Here is a 16,625-nt window from a genome sequence, read left to right as displayed (position 1 = left end):
GATGTCGATGTCCAGATGGGTTGCTTCCTGGATATGATCGTTACTGTATCTCACTCACTATCAAGACATGCCAATTTTAACTTGGATTCGGGTACGAATCTGTAAAATTGCAATACCATATCCGTTTTTTCTTTACTTTTGATTTTTTGGGCCATAATCAGCCTCAGGTGCCGATCGGATGTCCAGCAGTTTCAGTAAGACTAGTAAAAACTTTTCTCATATCCGCATCCGATCACTAATTGCAAGCTATCTTTCTTATAAAATCCGACTTCCTGAATTTGAATAAAAATCGAAAATTTCCTGGAACCATCGAGATCATGTTGTCGGTACGAAACTTCCCTGACAGTCTTCATTTATCGAGCAAAAGCCAGTTCAGTTGTTGCAATAGATAACACGTACCTAAATGAGTGGGCATATACATGCGTTAACACATGGACGCACACAAGGACTTGTCGATTAACATTTTCTTGTTCTTGAGTGGAGGAAAACCCCACGAAAACCCCACCTTGGAAGGAGCAACTTTTACAGGGATCTAACTGGTTTGGCCATAGGCATGATTGATCATACAAGGAGGGCGGGGTTCATGCCACAGTTGATTGATTCCAGGAGAAAGTTCTCTGCATCATCTCCACAGCCGCAGAAATTAGTGACGCCCTTTGATTAAGATTCGGAGTGAAAGGCAATATTAGTACCAGACGTCAGTTTGTCATTAATTGGTGCTTTTAAACTCGTAGGACAACGAACGGAGAGAAAGTCAATATAATGAAATGGGCACCAAGCCATGAACAGTAACCCGATGGTCGACAAAATTTCGTGTTCAACAGCGCATGGTTTAAATTAAGAGCACACAACTTTTAAGGCTATATATATAAAGAAAGGGAGAGAGAGATGCATGCTAAACGAACAAGAAACAATCTCTGTTCTTTTCTAAATAAATAGTGAGACAAAAATGTGAGCTTAATAACCATCATGCTGACTTTTGAAGGTGAAGGCAGCAAGAGTTTAATCACCAAAAAGTGGTTTGAGTTGAGGCCTCTTTTCAGACTGAGGGAGGTCAAATGTTCGATCCTGGAGGTACTTCAGATAACTCAGTTTTTAATAGAATCCAAACAACTCAAATGACAACTTCTGATGAACAAGACAAATGAAGGAATGAGATGAGAAGGGTTGATTGAGAGATGTCAATGTGTAGTTTCTTCTCATACCCTAACCCACCCACGGCCCAGATTCTCCTTAACTCCATGCAATTTTTTATTATACATTTTACTATTAATATTAATAGTGAAAATCTAGCTGACCCCGATTTTCTCAGCTTGCCTATGAAAAAGGTTTTGCGGATTGGTTCCGTTGAAAAGCTGACCATTGTTTGCGTCCGATACAAATTAAATCATCTTTACCTCGAACGCCTAATGTACTAAAGCTTGGGTTTTTTGAACATGAATCGAGGAAACATGAACATCTAGAGAGAAACTATAGAGCCCTTTAAGCACGGTTCCAAGTTGTACACCTATAGCATTGAAATGACTAGATCCGGAGGCAAAGCGAAACTTGAACCATACCCATGAAACTTGAACCACGACTAGAGTCAAAGGCCCCAACCTGCTTAGTAAGCGGATGCGAAACGGACCACCGCCACTGCCCCCTATGTTTTCATCAATCAAGGTCGGACGACTATGTGCGATAGCTTTTGCTGGTGGAAAAAAAGTGCGAACAGTGACATTTTCAAGCCAGGAAATATATTGCTTTAAGCACAAGATGGGTTCTACATTGCGCAAATAAACGCTGGGAGTCGACTCCAGCAAGGACAAAATGAGTACCTTAGGCGGTGCCACGCCTACGGCATACAACAACAGAGCCAGGGATGCATGATAGCATGAATTAGGAATATCGAGAGTCTCTGTACCCGTCAACCGAGCCATTGAGGTCCTCATGGCCAGTCAGCTCCGGTGTGTCAAAAAAGGCTTGGTGCAGAGCCTGCACGCACTGTTCTGCTTCACTGTCATTCACTATCAAGGAGATATTCACCTGTTTGATGAAACCAATGGCTGTCAAAGGCATGGGGAAAGAGAGGGAAAGAGAGAGAAAGAGAGAGAGAGAGAACCTTTGATGCTCCTTGAGAGATCATCTGGACGTTCACGCCATTCCTCCGTAGGACGTAGAATGCCTGGCCAAATCAAAATGCAGGGACATCACTGGAATGTACTCCCACCAAATCCAACCACTATGTCTCGCTACAAACACACACAGCCTGGGTGAAATATGTTCGACACACCGACACGTGGACACAACTTCTTTAAAAAGCATTATTTGTTGCCTTTTTTCATATTCGTTTTAATGTTTCGTATATTATTTTTGTATGTTAATTATCCAAAATGTATTTTTCACGTGTTCCACATTTTTCCCAACTGTGTGCATTAACTTTGCATTTTTGTGTGAATTAAGTTTGTTTTTTTGTTATTTAAATATCATGGTTGGACACAAAAGGCTGACAAAAATGTGCACATGATCTTAGAATGTAGGTGGAAGATAATGGGTTGAAGCCTAAAGTGGGGAAGTGCAAGCAGTGGAGGAAGGAAAGCGGTTATAATGGCTACTGTATCTACATGCATCTTGAATATCTGCAAACTAAACAGAAGCTAGGAACACTTCACATATGCCAAGTTTAGCAACACCAGAGGAACCTAAGGTTGACACTTTGCAGTGTTAATGCCCGCTGAAAAAAGCAGCCAATGGCAGTTGCAACCTTGAGCACGGTGAAACCAATAATTCATCATGCAAAAAAGACTGACCTTTTCTAGTATCAATGATGACCTCTGGATGTTCCCAATAAGAGAGATAATTGACCTATTTTGTAGAAGATGTACAACTGCGATCTTCTCAAGTTCTTCTACCACATGGTCCAGTTCCTACGTCAAGGAAACGAATCAGTTAACAATACGAACATTAGCAAATTCAAGAAAAAAGAAGTTTCAGTCGACTGTTAAAGATACAGGAAGACTCATCTCCGTTCACTTCAATCTAAAGGAAAAGAAATCAAGTAAACAGAGTGAATGAGGGCACTTAAAGCCCATTCTTCAAGACAGATTAAGAAACTACATGTGCATTTGCAAAGAAATTATGTAGATGTTTTGTTGCACGCCTCTTTTTAGTGCATGTAACCCACAGTTGTGGACGTAAAGAAGCATGCCTATACAATGAGAATCAGCACATGCAGAGCAAAAAGATTTGGGGAAATGGAAAATGGTGACCACTGCAGCGCTAGGCTCCTAAAAGGAAATCAAGAACCAAATTGATCAAGCATAGCCTTTAGTTAAACAATAGTTCACATAATAGCTTTTGCCAGAAAGATATGCCGCTTAAACATACTGGAATTATAGTTGAATCACTTGAAAAAAAAAAAAAGAATAGCATACCAAAAGAAGTTTTCATCAGAGTTCTTGTAAATGATTGCATGCTTCAGTGACCAAAAAAAAAAAAAATTATATGGGACTGTAAATGCTGATACTGAGTAAAAATAGAGTAATGATCTCATAACAAACTTGCCTGTTGTATTAGTTCCCTGGTCCATAGTTTTGAAGGGTCCAATGTCAATGAAATGCTGACTTCACTAGTGGCCACGACATCAACTGAGATGCCCAAATCCTCAAAGATGGAAAAAACCTATCATAGAACACAGTAATGGATCAATAAATAAGCACGAACAATGCTACAAAAGGCCTAGAATCCTGCCCCACTTATACCAATTCAAAAATTAGCTAAGCAACAGGAAAGTATTTTTCTCATGGGCTTCTAGAAGTTACTCAGCTAAGGTCACCCACAAACACAAGTAGGGGAGAGCAAGTAACCATCTATCTGAAGAAACTTACCTTTGCGAGGAAACCGAATTGACCTAGCATTCTGGTGCTGACGATATCCAGCATGGTTACATTTCTCTTCAAAACTATACTCGTCAATATGACCTGCCAACAGAATTAAAGCATCGAGCTTGGAAGTCACAGAATGTATAAAAAATTTCGTAAGTCAGGCATCTGACATGAAGTGGAACGGTAAGCTCATTACAACCTTACTCATATCCCTCGTCTTTGTAATGAGGGTTCCAGGAGCTTTAGGGTTATAAGAGTTCTTAACTCTTACAGGAATATCACCCTCTCTAGCAGGCCGCATAGATTGTGGATGTAAAACCTAAAATGAAAAGTAAAATAGCTTTCAGTCCAATAAATATCATGTAAGGGGCGGCATTTGCAAGCTTGTCTTCAAGCTAAACAAGGGATACTGTGTAACCAATTCACAACTTGAAACTGATGTATTGCTTGCAGCCTTGCATATTCATTCTTTATTAGGGAATAATTCGTAAAACATCAAGGAGTTGACGTTATTGTATATTCAATTTAAATGTGAAATAAGATATTAAACAATGAAAACCTGAGCACCAAAATACGCAAGCTCCGCAGCTTCTTCAAATGTCAAAAATGGTACTGGTTCTGCTTGTGGACAAATATGAGGATCACATGTTAGCACCCCATCAACGTCTTTCCAAACCTGTTGCAAAATGTACATCAGACAGGGAACAAAACCTATTCACACAGGAATCCTAATGGTTTAAAATAATTAGTGATGGAAAACCATAGGCAATAGGTTATCTTGAAAATGAGAGAGGTATCACTGAACGTGTGCTAATGAAAGTCCAGAATATCAAAGAATTGCTGATCACACGCCCAGAAAGACAGCAATAGATCCATGGTTTAGTTGGAGCATGAAGTTCAAAATCAACCTGAATTTCTTTTAAGCCCAAGGCTTTGCCAATAGTGGTGGCCGTCAAGTCACTGCCACCTCTACCCAAAGTTGTGACAGCACAAGATTTCCAACCCTGCAAAGAGTGCATCACATACTGACTATCAACAGCAAGAAACAAACAGTTTCACTGGAACAATAAACAAAGCAAAACTTGCTAAAGAGATCCAAACTCTAACAAGAAGAGCATTGTATTTACTAATAAAATACCTTTCCAAGAAACCCAGTTACTATAGGAATTGCAGGATCATTAATCCAATCTCCATGCAGCCTTTTTGCGACAGCAGGATAAGTTGCTTCAAGTATGTCGGCATTTGTGAATTCATCCGTAGTTATGAAACCAATATCAAAGGCATCATACTGCAAAAATATTATTCTTGCACCAATCAGCACTGCCATAATACTAGAACAAAGCATAAGGACGACCAACTATGGAGGAAAGTTATTGAAGAGTGACTTCTACATAGTTGAATCTCATGAAGTTCTAAAGAAGAAGTACAAAAAAATTGGAACTAAGGATAGCTAAAACAAAAAAATTGGAACTAAGGATAGCTAAAACTCATTCAATGTGCACATTAGACAGCACGAACACAGCAAATCTGTCTAAGCTTATACCAAGCTCTATAGCAATTAAACCATAGTCGGCACTCACTTTCAGAAGGATAACCAGTCTTAGATCAGTTTTGGTTTTTGGCTGTTGGGGACTTTATTAGCTACAACTGCTTGCCTGCTACTAGCCTACTACTCGATTACTCACTCTGAGTGGCTTTTCACTTTTTCCTGATTTTGTTATGGTTTGTGTTCACATATGGGAAATAACTCCAGAAAATTGCAGAATAGAAATTGCATGCTAATTCTGAAAGAAAACTTTAGCTGGAGCATAAAATACACATAGTCATTGCAGTTCTCTCCATCCATACACATATAATATGTTGTCAAAACTTGTAAGTGTTTGGCCAACATAGACCCTTTAGATACACTAGATAGTCATTGCAGTTCACTCCATCCATAAACATATAGTATGTTGTCAAAACTTGTAAGTTTTTTGCCAACATAGACCCGTTAGATGCATTAAATGGTTGAAGGCATTTTATGACCTTTTTGCCAACACATTCTTCGAGTGTATCAACTGGTTAAGACATCTTATGACCTTACGCATTTGCCATATTTTAGACTACTCTACTTTAAAAGGCGATGGCGGAAATAAAAGTAGGAGGTAAATTTGCTTATGATGAGACAAAGTTACACAGACATCTTCAGATGTTTGTCTTTCTCCATATCAGCTTGATAGAACAGAAGTTTGTACCAGTTAGAAATGGAACAACTACTTGACATCACATGGTCGACACTAGGCAGAACAAAAGTACTTGGTCATAATCTCATTCAAAATCCACAGAAGAAATTAAATGGAAATAAATATTTACCATCTAATTCTGTACCAAGTCAAATTAATCTAAGAAGTCATACATGTTGCACAAGCTTGTTTAGAAGGACTAAATGTAAAGCTGAAAGATAACATACTTGCCGGGCTTTGACACCCATCTTATTCAAATATGCAGCAAAAATACGTGTTGAAATTCGCTCTCCAAAGGAGACTAAATAGTCTCTTGTGCGAGGTGTCATCTCTTTCATCAAAGCAATTCCAGTCAACAGTTGTTCGAACTCCTCGAGCAGTTCTGAGTAACCAACCATAACTTGTAAATTAAGTATTGCATCAAACAAGAAAAAAAACATACTCATAGAGAAGTTTATGAAGAATAATGTAGTGTGTCAATAGCCATAATTGCCATTTTCCTCTTTCTTTCAAATTTTAGTAGGCAAGCACTGGTCTAAATTTAGTGTCATTTTGGAAATTTACATAACTTTTTCCAAATAACAATGCTGCTAGTCATATTTATCCATGGAAACATTCCTTTTGACAAAACCAAAAGAAACAGAGAAGATCAGAAAATTTAAGCTCTTGAAGCTAAAAACTGGAGTACTTAAATAGCAGTGCATCATGCATCACAATTACCTGAAATTGTTGATCTGGCTACTCCAAGCTCATCAACAGTCCTAAAGAAACACAAGCATAACAGATACCATGAGACTGGGCACGTGGTTTCTGGATACGGATACTATATGCTATAAGAAGGATGCGTAATTCTTACGTTAAATGCAATTCCTTTATCAAGTGCAATTGGTCAATTGCAGAGACATTGTTAACACCACAGCAAACAGCTTTTTCTCCAGCCTAGCAGAAGCAAAACGGCATTAATGACTTAAGAAGAAGAACAACTAGCACAACCAACTCATGTAAAGGCAGGTGAATCCTCATGGCTGCTGCATTGAATACAGAAAAACGAACAGAAAGAATCGTTGACTAAACTTAATAATTGAAGTTCAGGCACGTAATTTCAAGAATGGTTCAAATGAAATGAGCACTTAAAGAACAATATTCAAGACATGAACAACTTACTCACTTCTAGAAGTTTATTAGTTGTCTTCCCCATCGCTGACAAAACAATCACAGGGTTCTCCTCAGGAAAGCTAAGGATCAGGTCAGCGACCTCCCTCATTCTAGCGGCAGTGGCAACCGATGATCCACCAAACTTCATGACACAGCTTAATTGCCGCACACTTTCGCCTGCCTGTTCCCGTTCATCATTAAATTTCTCAATGAATGCAACGGCAGATTGCTGTTCGCAATGGATACTCAAATCTCTTCTTTCATTGACTTTCTCTCTCTTCTTACTATACCTCAATTCTTTTGCATGGGCCAAAGAGGCTGCAGAGCTAATCCGGCTACATGAAATCGAATAAAGAGAAGAAAACTTTTCTGAGCTTAACCCCGGAACCTTGGGTACTCGGAGGATGCCAGATTGGAGAGACGCCGCCATTAAATAGCCAAAATAGATATCAGTTTTCAACTAGTATAGGCTTAACCAAATGTGAAGTCAACAAATAGGTAGAAGAAATGGTTCTCTACTTAAAGAGATGAATGGGTAGGTCCTCTAAGCCAGAAATTTATTGAAGAAAAGCAGAATATTGGGGAGGTGGGAGAGAGGAAACAGATATTACGTTCGTCAATGTGGAAGATTAATGTTGAGTCTTTCAGTAGGGAAAGCTAATAATATTTTACCAAAAAACTCGCAATATGGGCCAAAGGGAACCTTCAAGGACTCAAAACAAGGTTTCCACTTTCAAAGCCGAATGAATCGAGAACAGAAATAAAAAATGGCGCGTCGAAGGAGAAAAGAAGAACACTGCAGCTTATTAGTCGTTCAGCGAATGAAGCTGCCCACAGTTCCCTGAGCTAAAAATCAAGCGAAGCTTCAGCAGAAAACACTCCTTCAACGAATAACCTTTCTCAGATCTAAGCACGACAAAGAATATCACAACAAGAACTCAGCTTCTCGGCCTCCCTAGCTCGATTCCGCCTCTTCCCTGCACATATCCAACATCTCAGACAGGAACTCACCAAAAAAACCTAGAGAAAGTCGCCAAAATCACGCAGCGCTCAATTCAAAATCTCAAAATAACGGAAAAACAATAATAAAACAGAAAAACCGCACTCCAAAACGCCGAAAGCCGCCCGGAACACCCCAAATCCCTGCAAACAACCAGAATGCCACGAGCTCGCGCGAAAAAAACTAGCTCCAGAAGCTCACGCACAATAAAAACTACGCTCGAGATAGCGGAAACCTCAGGAAAAACGATACCTTTACTCTTTCTCGCTCTCACGGCTCTGCGCTTCTGCGACTCCGCTCCCGTTCCCAATGCAATGAGCGAGAATTTGAGCGCTCTTCCGCCCAAGGGAATGCGAGAATCTGCGGATGCTTGGCGCCTTTAAACAGCTAGGGAGGGGGCGCAGAGACGGAGGCGGAGGCACGAACGAACGAACGAATGAAGAAGAAAAACGACGAGACGAGGGCCCCACGGCCGTGGCTTCGCCCTCGTCACCTCGTGTCCGAACGGTCGGAGCTGTGATTCCCCTTTTCCACGACTACGAAGCTTCCCGGCTTTGCCGCTCGTCCGCGCTCACACTCAGGTCTACCCGGCGGCCCACAGGAGTGGGGAAGAAGAGCGTGCCGCGCGTGGCTTTTATAGGAACCTGCCCGGTTCGCCCACAAGGGGGAAAAACAACGGGGTCTGACCAGCGATCAACGTTCTCGAGGCGCTGAGAACGGAACCCCAGGGTGGTCTCCCACAAGTAATAGACATAAGAAAGTGGGTTCCATCCACTCAAATTGACATGCAAAATTTCACGGTTTATTGGAAATTTTTGGTCCAGTTGATAAATTTAGTGACTCGGACTTGGATTCAACTGGCTTGTTGAGTTAGCAAGTTGATTCGCCGACTTGGTCGAGTATTCAAATAACTAAAATGTAAACATTTGTCATTGAATCTGCGAGTCAAAGGCAAGTCGGACCAACCTTCACTTATCGCCGTCGAATTTGTTCGTGATCCGAACTGGCTCGAGCCATTTTCAAGTCAACCCGGTGAGTTTGCCAACTATGTTTTAAACTGAACTGGGTCAGTTGTTTGGCTCTACAGATTGTTTGAGCATATAGGCATCGGGCTGGGCCAGCTAGATCTAACAATACCAGAAAATGGCAGCTCTAATTTTCTCTGCCAGCAAATTTTAGGTAGTATTTGATTATCACAGATCTCAAATTCATGATTTTAAGATCCAACCCTCCTCCCAATCTCAAATTCATTTTTTTTACATTATACCATAGATTTGAAATCCACTTTTAAGGGTGATTTCAGCTATCCTGGATTTCATATCCTCTCATATTTGAAATAATGGGAAATCAAATGTAACTTAAACAAAAAAATAAATTAGTAGAAGAGAGAAAATTTTTGAGAAAAACTAAAACCAAAGAAACTCCAATCGACCTTTCTATTTAGAGAGAGAGAGAGAGAGATAGAGAGAGAGAGAGAGAGAGGAGCTGCCAAGAGATAAAACAAGGGATGAGGGCTGAGAAGTAAAGCCTTTGGTAGTTGCTGCGATTTTTAGGAGAGAGAGACATTGTATACCTGCTAAAATGCGCCAGTGTCGGTGTCGGAGGTGACTGCTTTGCCAATGACAAGAGACAAAGAGATGTCCAATTGCGAGAAATGGAAAGAAATCATATATATATATATATATATATATGTTCTTTTTTATTGTGGCTCATGAAAGTTAGTTTGTATATATATAAATGAACAATCTTTATTTGAATATATATATATATATATATATATATATATATATATTATAATAAAAAAATAGTATTTAGAAGAATCAAACTAACAATAAGTCTAGCTACTCCCAACTATACTATGCGGTTTAGACAACACACAACCTGTTGCTATCCACATCTTAAACAAATTCTATTCAAATTTAAGTTTTCTCTTTGGTGTATTTGTTCATAATTTATATTTTTAGGGTATGCGACCCAAACATATGAATTATTTCAAAATTTCTAAGAAAAATCTTTCACATAAGGAGGGTGACATCAAATAGGCCTTAGTATTTATTGTTGAATATAGTAAATATACGCACAACCTTACCAATATTATGCTTGTAGATCACATCATGTTGACTAACGTGTTTCTTTGGCGTCTGGACCGGGCAGAGGAGGCCTCAGCGGTCGTCTAAAACAAAGACCAACTATAAATAGTAATGGTGGAGGAGCTGGTGATTTTCCAAAGTAATGAATGTCAGCGAAGTCCCGTTTTCATATTATTTGACGTATTTGTCATTGCAAATCTAGATTTGATTGGATGACTATTCCAAAACTCGTTCAACTTGATTTTTTTTTAAATTATTTTTTTGGTAAGGTTTGGTTATTGTTTTGTATAAAAAAAAAAAAGTTAAAGAAATAGCGCACAAATTTCTTAACTCAGACTTTCTTAAAATAAACACCGTTGCCACCCAGTACGCTACGCCGCCATTCAACTCAATTTGAGAGTGTCACACGTCATTTTTTGAGATATTTTATTTTTTTAATATTTGCGATTATACTCTCTACTTAAATGGTTTTAAAAGTATTTTGTGAAATACCATTACACTGTTCAAAAGGGAAATGTAGACCAAGACTTTGGCAAGGCAATAGAAACTAGAAACTCTTCAACATGTGAGAGTAATACTCTTGGAAATTAATATTATGTGGAAGAAATTGGACAGTTCGCCTTTCTTTTTAGGTGAAAAAAGTCTGGTCTTTTGGGTCCTACATATAAGGGTCTAAGATTTTTGGACATGACAGCCAATTCTAGACCTCTGGTTGGTCATATGTCCTCACCTAGGGAAGATAAAGAACCAAATAGGCTGGATATGGTCCTGACCTTCCATTTGTTAGCATGAAATGAGGAACTACTGTCAGGGGCAGAGCATAGGGTGCTCGTATGGGCCTTGGTCCTACCTCAATTGTAAAAGAAAAACAATTATATAAAAAATTTTGAAACAATGATATTTCAGGCCGTTTCAAAATTCAGAAACTTTAATTCGGTTTCCTTTATGAAGAATTTCTTGCTCCGCCCCTAACTAATACTTTTTTTTTTTTTGGGATGGCTAAATACATTAGAGGTTAAGTCAGAACTTGAGATGTGGAAGATCGCTAATATGTTCTTTGATAATAAGTAGATTCATGAAACACTATGTTATAAAGATTGAGGTAGATTCATTAAATGGTTTGTTACTGAATGCATTAGAAGTGCCTCTATCGTAACCTCGCGAATGTATTTGCTAATCTTTGAAGAATCCATATGTAACTAATGTCATCTTTAACTTTGTAAGCAGGGGTGAGCCCTGGTTCTACATAAAAAAAAATATAAAAAATAAAAACTTACATGTGAATTTTTAAAAATTTTACTTGTCCTATATAAAAATATAAAAAAATGATATTTTGGCACATTTCAAAATCTAAAAACTTTAACAATATTGAACACTATCCAAAATCAGAACCACTCAACAAATTCAACCTCTATTTGGGCAATTTGACAAAAAGAGTCTAATGATTTTTCAGAATCAGTGAGTCGGCCCCTTAATCCTTATCCAATCAAGAAACGGGTATATTCTATTCAAACAGGCTGATTCAGGCTAATGTTTTTAATATTAAAATTTATGAATTGTTCAATCAACTTGATCGATGGTTAAGATCTTACATACAAAATTGTCATACTCTAGTCAAAATACAAACTGCTATTATTATTATTTTTCAAAAAAGGTAACTTTACGTAAGTACTTTATGAATTATTGATCGAGATCGTAAGACTACAATCTATATGAATATAATATTAATATTTATTGGTACGAAGAAGAAGACGTCCCAAAACCACGAGATCAAGTGGCGTATTCTAATATAAAGCATGAGGTCATGAGTGGGCTCCAAAAAAAGAGAAAAAAATTGATGGGCACGCTTCTTCCCTCCTGACGTTTGTCATGCATTATTTGCAAACAAAAGACAAATGAATACTCTTCATTGGTTTATGAGAAAACTCTTAAGAAAACAGAAAAGAAACATTGTCAACGTGTATACCACAGTCTCTAGATCAATAATTTGGAGATGTGCTTAAGTTCAATAATTCTAAGATTTTTTTCTTCAATGACGTTCACTAAGAAGTTTAAGAAAACAAACAAAAAAGTTATTTTAAAGTGGTCGAAGCACATATTTTTTCCCTCTTGCTTTTAGGGTTTATTGTTGCTTCGGCATTTGAGTGGAGAGTGGTATATCCATTAACTAGAGTGTTTCACATCTATCATTTGTAGCCCAAATGAATAATTCTCATGAGAATTGATGGAACTTTAATATGCCTATCAGTCTAACCAGCTACGCTACGCCTCTAGTGATAAAAAAAGAGAAAACTGATGTATACGATAACCTCATCAATAAATTTGGAGATATGCCTAAGCCTAATAAAACACTTTCAACGTGTCTACCATGTAGATCAATAATTTGGAGATGCACTTAACTTCAACAATTCTAAGATGTTTTCTCCAGTGTTGTTAATTAAAAGCTTAAGAAAAAAAAAGGGCGAAGAAGATACTTTAAACAGGTCGAAACTCATCTTTTTTTCCCCTTGCTTTCAGGGTTTAATGTTACTTAATCGGCCTATCAGTCCGACCTGCTACGCTATGCCTCTGGGAATCAAAAAAGAAAAAGCTGATGTATACCACAACTTTATCAATAATTTTAGAGATGTGCCTAAGGCCAATAAAACATTTTCAACGTGTATACCATAGTTTGTAGATCAATAATTTGGAGATGTGCTTAACTTCAATAATTTTAAGATGTTTTCTCCAATGATGTTCATTAAAAAGCTTAAGAAAAAAAAAAGTGAAGAAGATACTTTAAAGAGGTTGAAGCTCACCTTTTTGTCCCCTTGCTTTCAGGTTTTATTGTTACTTTGGCACCTGGGTGGAGAGCGGTACACCCATTAACTAAAGTGTTTCACATCTATTATTTACAGCCCAGATAAGTAATGCCCATGAGAATTGACGAAACTTTAATAGGCTTATCAATCCTACCAGCTATGCTATGCCTCTAGGAATCAAAAAAGAGAAAATTGATGTATACGATAACCTCAATAAATTTGGAGATGTGCCTAAGCCCAATAAAACACTTTCAACGTGTATACCATAGTCCGACCAGCTAGCTATGCTTCTAGGAATGGGTGTACTAGTCCCAACCTAGGTGTCGAAGTTAACATTAACTAGAGTGCAGCCCAGGTAAGTAATGCCCATGAGAATTGACGAAACTTTAATCGGCCTATCAGTCCCACCAGCGATGCTATGCTTGTAGAAATCAAAAAAGAGAAATCACGACAACGTCATCAATAATTTTAGAGATGCAAGCACAATAAAGCACTTTCAACGTGTCTACCATAGCCTGTAGATCAATAATTTGGAGATGCATTTAACTCAACAATTCTAAGATGTTTTTTCTGGTGATGTTAATTAAAATGCTTAAGAAAAAAAAAGGGCGAATAAGATACTTTAAACAGGTCGAAACTCATCTTTTTTTCCCCTTGCTTTCAGGGTTTAATGTTACTTAATCGGCCTATCAGTCCGACCTACTACGCTATGCCTCTGGGAATCAAAAAAGAAAAAGCTGATGTATACCACAACCTTATCAATAATTTTAGAGATGTGCCTAAGGCCAATAAAACATTTTCAATGTGTATATCATAGTTTGTAGATCAATAATTTGGAGATGTGCTTAACTTCAATAATTCTAAGATGTTTTCTCCAATGATGTTCATTAAAAAGCTTAAGAAAAAAAAAGTGAAGAAGATACTTTAAAGAGGTTGAAGCTCACCTTTTTGTCCCCTTGCTTTCAGGTTTTATTGTTACTTCGGCACCTAGGTGGAGAGCGGTACACCCATTAACTAAAGTGTTTCACATCTATTATTTACAGCCCAGATAAGTAATGCCCATGAGAATTGACGAAACTTTAATAGGCTTATCAATCCTACCAGCTATGCTATGCCTCTAGGAATCAAAAAAGAGAAAATTGATGTATACGATAACCTCAATAAATTTGGAGATGTGCCTAAGCCCAATAAAACACTTTCAACGTGTATACCATAGTCCGACCAGCTAGCTATGCTTCTAGGAATGGGTGTACCAGTCCCAACCTAGGTGTCGAAGTTAACATTAACTAGAGTGCAGCCCAGGTAAGTAATGCCCATGAGAATTGACGAAACTTTAATCGGCCTATCAGTCCCACCAGCGATGCTATGCTTGTAGAAATCAAAAAAGAGAAATCACGACAACGTCATCAATAATTTTAGAGATGCAAGCACAATAAAGCACTTTCAACGTGTCTACCATAGCCTGTAGATCAATAATTTGGAGATGCATTTAACTCAACAATTCTAAGATGTTTTTTCTGGTGATGTTAATTAAAATGCTTAAGAAAAAAAAAGGGCGAATAAGATACTTTAAACAGGTCGAAACTCATCTTTTTTTCCCCTTGCTTTCAGGGTTTAATGTTACTTAATCGGCCTATCAGTCCGACCTACTACGCTATGCCTCTGGGAATCAAAAAAGAAAAAGCTGATGTATACCACAACCTTATCAATAATTTTAGAGATGTGCCTAAGGCCAATAAAACATTTTCAATGTGTATATCATAGTTTGTAGATCAATAATTTGGAGATGTGCTTAACTTCAATAATTCTAAGATGTTTTCTCCAATGATGTTCATTAAAAAGCTTAAGAAAAAAAAAGTGAAGAAGATACTTTAAAGAGGTTGAAGCTCATCTTTTTGTCCCCTTGCTTTCAGGTTTTATTGTTACTTCGGCACCTAGGTGGAGAGCGGTACACCCATTAACTAAAGTGTTTCACATCTATTATTTACAGCCCAGATAAGTAATGCCCATAAGAATTGACGAAACTTTAACAGGCTTATCAATCCTACCAGCTATGCTATGCCTCTAGGAATCAAAAAAGAGAAAATTGATGTATACGATAACCTCAATAAATTTGGAGATGTGCCTAAGCCCAATAAAACACTTTCAACGTGTATACCATAGTCCGACCAGCTAGCTATGCTTCTAGGAATGGGTGTACCAGTCCCAACCTAGGTGTCGAAGTTAACATTAACTAGAGTGCAGCCTAGGTAAGTAATGCCCATGAGAATTGACGAAACTTTAATCGGCCTATCAGTCCCACCAGCGATGCTATGCTTGTAGAAATCAAAAAAGAGAAATCACGACAACGTCATCAATAATTTTAGAGATGCAAGCACAATAAAGCACTTTCAACGTGTCTACCATAGCCTGTAGATCAATAATTTGGAGATGCACTTAACTCAACAATTCTAAGATGTTTTTTCTGGTGATGTTAATTAAAAAGCTTAAGAAAAAAAAAGGGCGAATAAGATACTTTAAACAGGTCGAAACTCATCTTTTTTTCCCCTTGCTTTCAGGGTTTAATGTTACTTAATCGGCCTATCAGTCCGACCTACTACGCTATGCCTCTGGGAATCAAAAAAGAAAAAGCTGATGTATACCACAACCTTATCAATAATTTTAGAGATGTGCCTAAGGCCAATAAAACATTTTCAATGTGTATACCATAGTTTGTAGATCAATAATTTGGAGATGTGCTTAACTTCAATAATTCTAAGATGTTTTCTCCAATGATGTTCATTAAAAAGCTTAAGAAAAAAAAAGTGAAGAAGATACTTTAAAGAGGTTGAAGCTCATCTTTTTGTCCCCTTGCTTTCAGGTTTTATTGTTACTTCGGCACCTGGGTGGAGAGCGGTACACCCATTAACTAAAGTGTTTCACATCTATTATTTACAGCCCAGATAAGTAATGCCCATGAGAATTGACGAAACTTTAATAGGCTTATCAATCCTACCAGCTATGCTGTGCCTCTAGGAATAAAAAAAAGAGAAAATTGATGTATACGATAACCTCAATAAATTTGGAGATGTGCCTAAGCCCAATAAAACACTTTCAACGTGTATACCATAGTCCGACCAGCTAGCTATGCTTCTACGAATTGGTGTACCAGTCCCCACCTAGGTGCCGAAGTTAACATTAACTAGAGTGCAGCCCAGGTAAGTAATGCCCATGAGAATTGATGAAACTTTAATCGGCCTATTAGTCCCACCAGCTATGCTATGCTTGTAGAATTCAAAAAAGAGAAATCTGATGTATACGACAACCTCATCAATAATTTTGGAGATGTGCCTAAGCACAAGAAAACACTTTCAACGTGTATACCACAGTCTGTAGATCAATAATTTGGAGATGTGCTCAAGTTCAATAGTCCTATGATTTTTCATCCAATGATGTTCATTAAAAAGCTTAAGAAAAAAAAGGCGAAAAAGATACTTTAAAGAGGTCCAAGCTGA

General features: G+C 37.9%; 1 protein-coding gene across 1 annotated transcript; it reads right to left on the bottom strand.

The window, feature by feature from the left end:
- Positions 1–1,714: 1,714 nt before the first annotated feature.
- LOC116257953 (aspartokinase 2, chloroplastic-like) lies at positions 1,715–8,826 on the bottom strand. The gene is made up of 14 exons (XM_031634979.2): positions 8,493–8,826; positions 7,254–8,217; positions 6,942–7,024; positions 6,806–6,846; positions 6,313–6,467; positions 5,002–5,151; positions 4,772–4,867; positions 4,423–4,539; positions 4,063–4,182; positions 3,867–3,959; positions 3,544–3,660; positions 2,790–2,906; positions 2,102–2,164; positions 1,715–2,025 (listed from the first exon to the last, which is right to left on the bottom strand). The coding sequence occupies exons 2-14, from the start codon at positions 7,668–7,670 to the stop codon at positions 1,879–1,881; spliced, it is 1,716 nt and encodes a 571-aa protein (XP_031490839.1). The 5' UTR covers positions 7,671–8,217; positions 8,493–8,826; the 3' UTR covers positions 1,715–1,878.
- Positions 8,827–16,625: the final 7,799 nt, after the last annotated feature.

The sequence above is a fragment of the Nymphaea colorata genome, chromosome 7, assembly GCF_008831285.2.
Source record: "Nymphaea colorata isolate Beijing-Zhang1983 chromosome 7, ASM883128v2, whole genome shotgun sequence".
Lineage (NCBI taxonomy): Eukaryota > Viridiplantae > Streptophyta > Magnoliopsida > Nymphaeales > Nymphaeaceae > Nymphaea > Nymphaea colorata.
The sequence above is the reverse complement of the archived record's forward strand: the minus strand, read 5'-3'. Positions and strand labels throughout refer to the sequence as shown.

Bases quoted from the DNA above. Each gene is read 5' to 3' on its own strand.
- LOC116257953 (XM_031634979.2), bottom strand. From the start codon at position 7,670: ATGGCGGCGTCTCTCCAATCTGGCATCCTCCGAGTACCCAAGGTTCCG. The intron at 6,847-6,941 runs GTAAGAATTACG...GTGTTTCTTTAG, and splicing joins ATAAAGGAATTGCATTTAAC to GACTGTTGATGAGCTTGGAG. The intron at 2,026-2,101 runs GTTCTCTCTCTC...TTCATCAAACAG, and splicing joins TCTCTCAAGGAGCATCAAAG to GTGAATATCTCCTTGATAGT.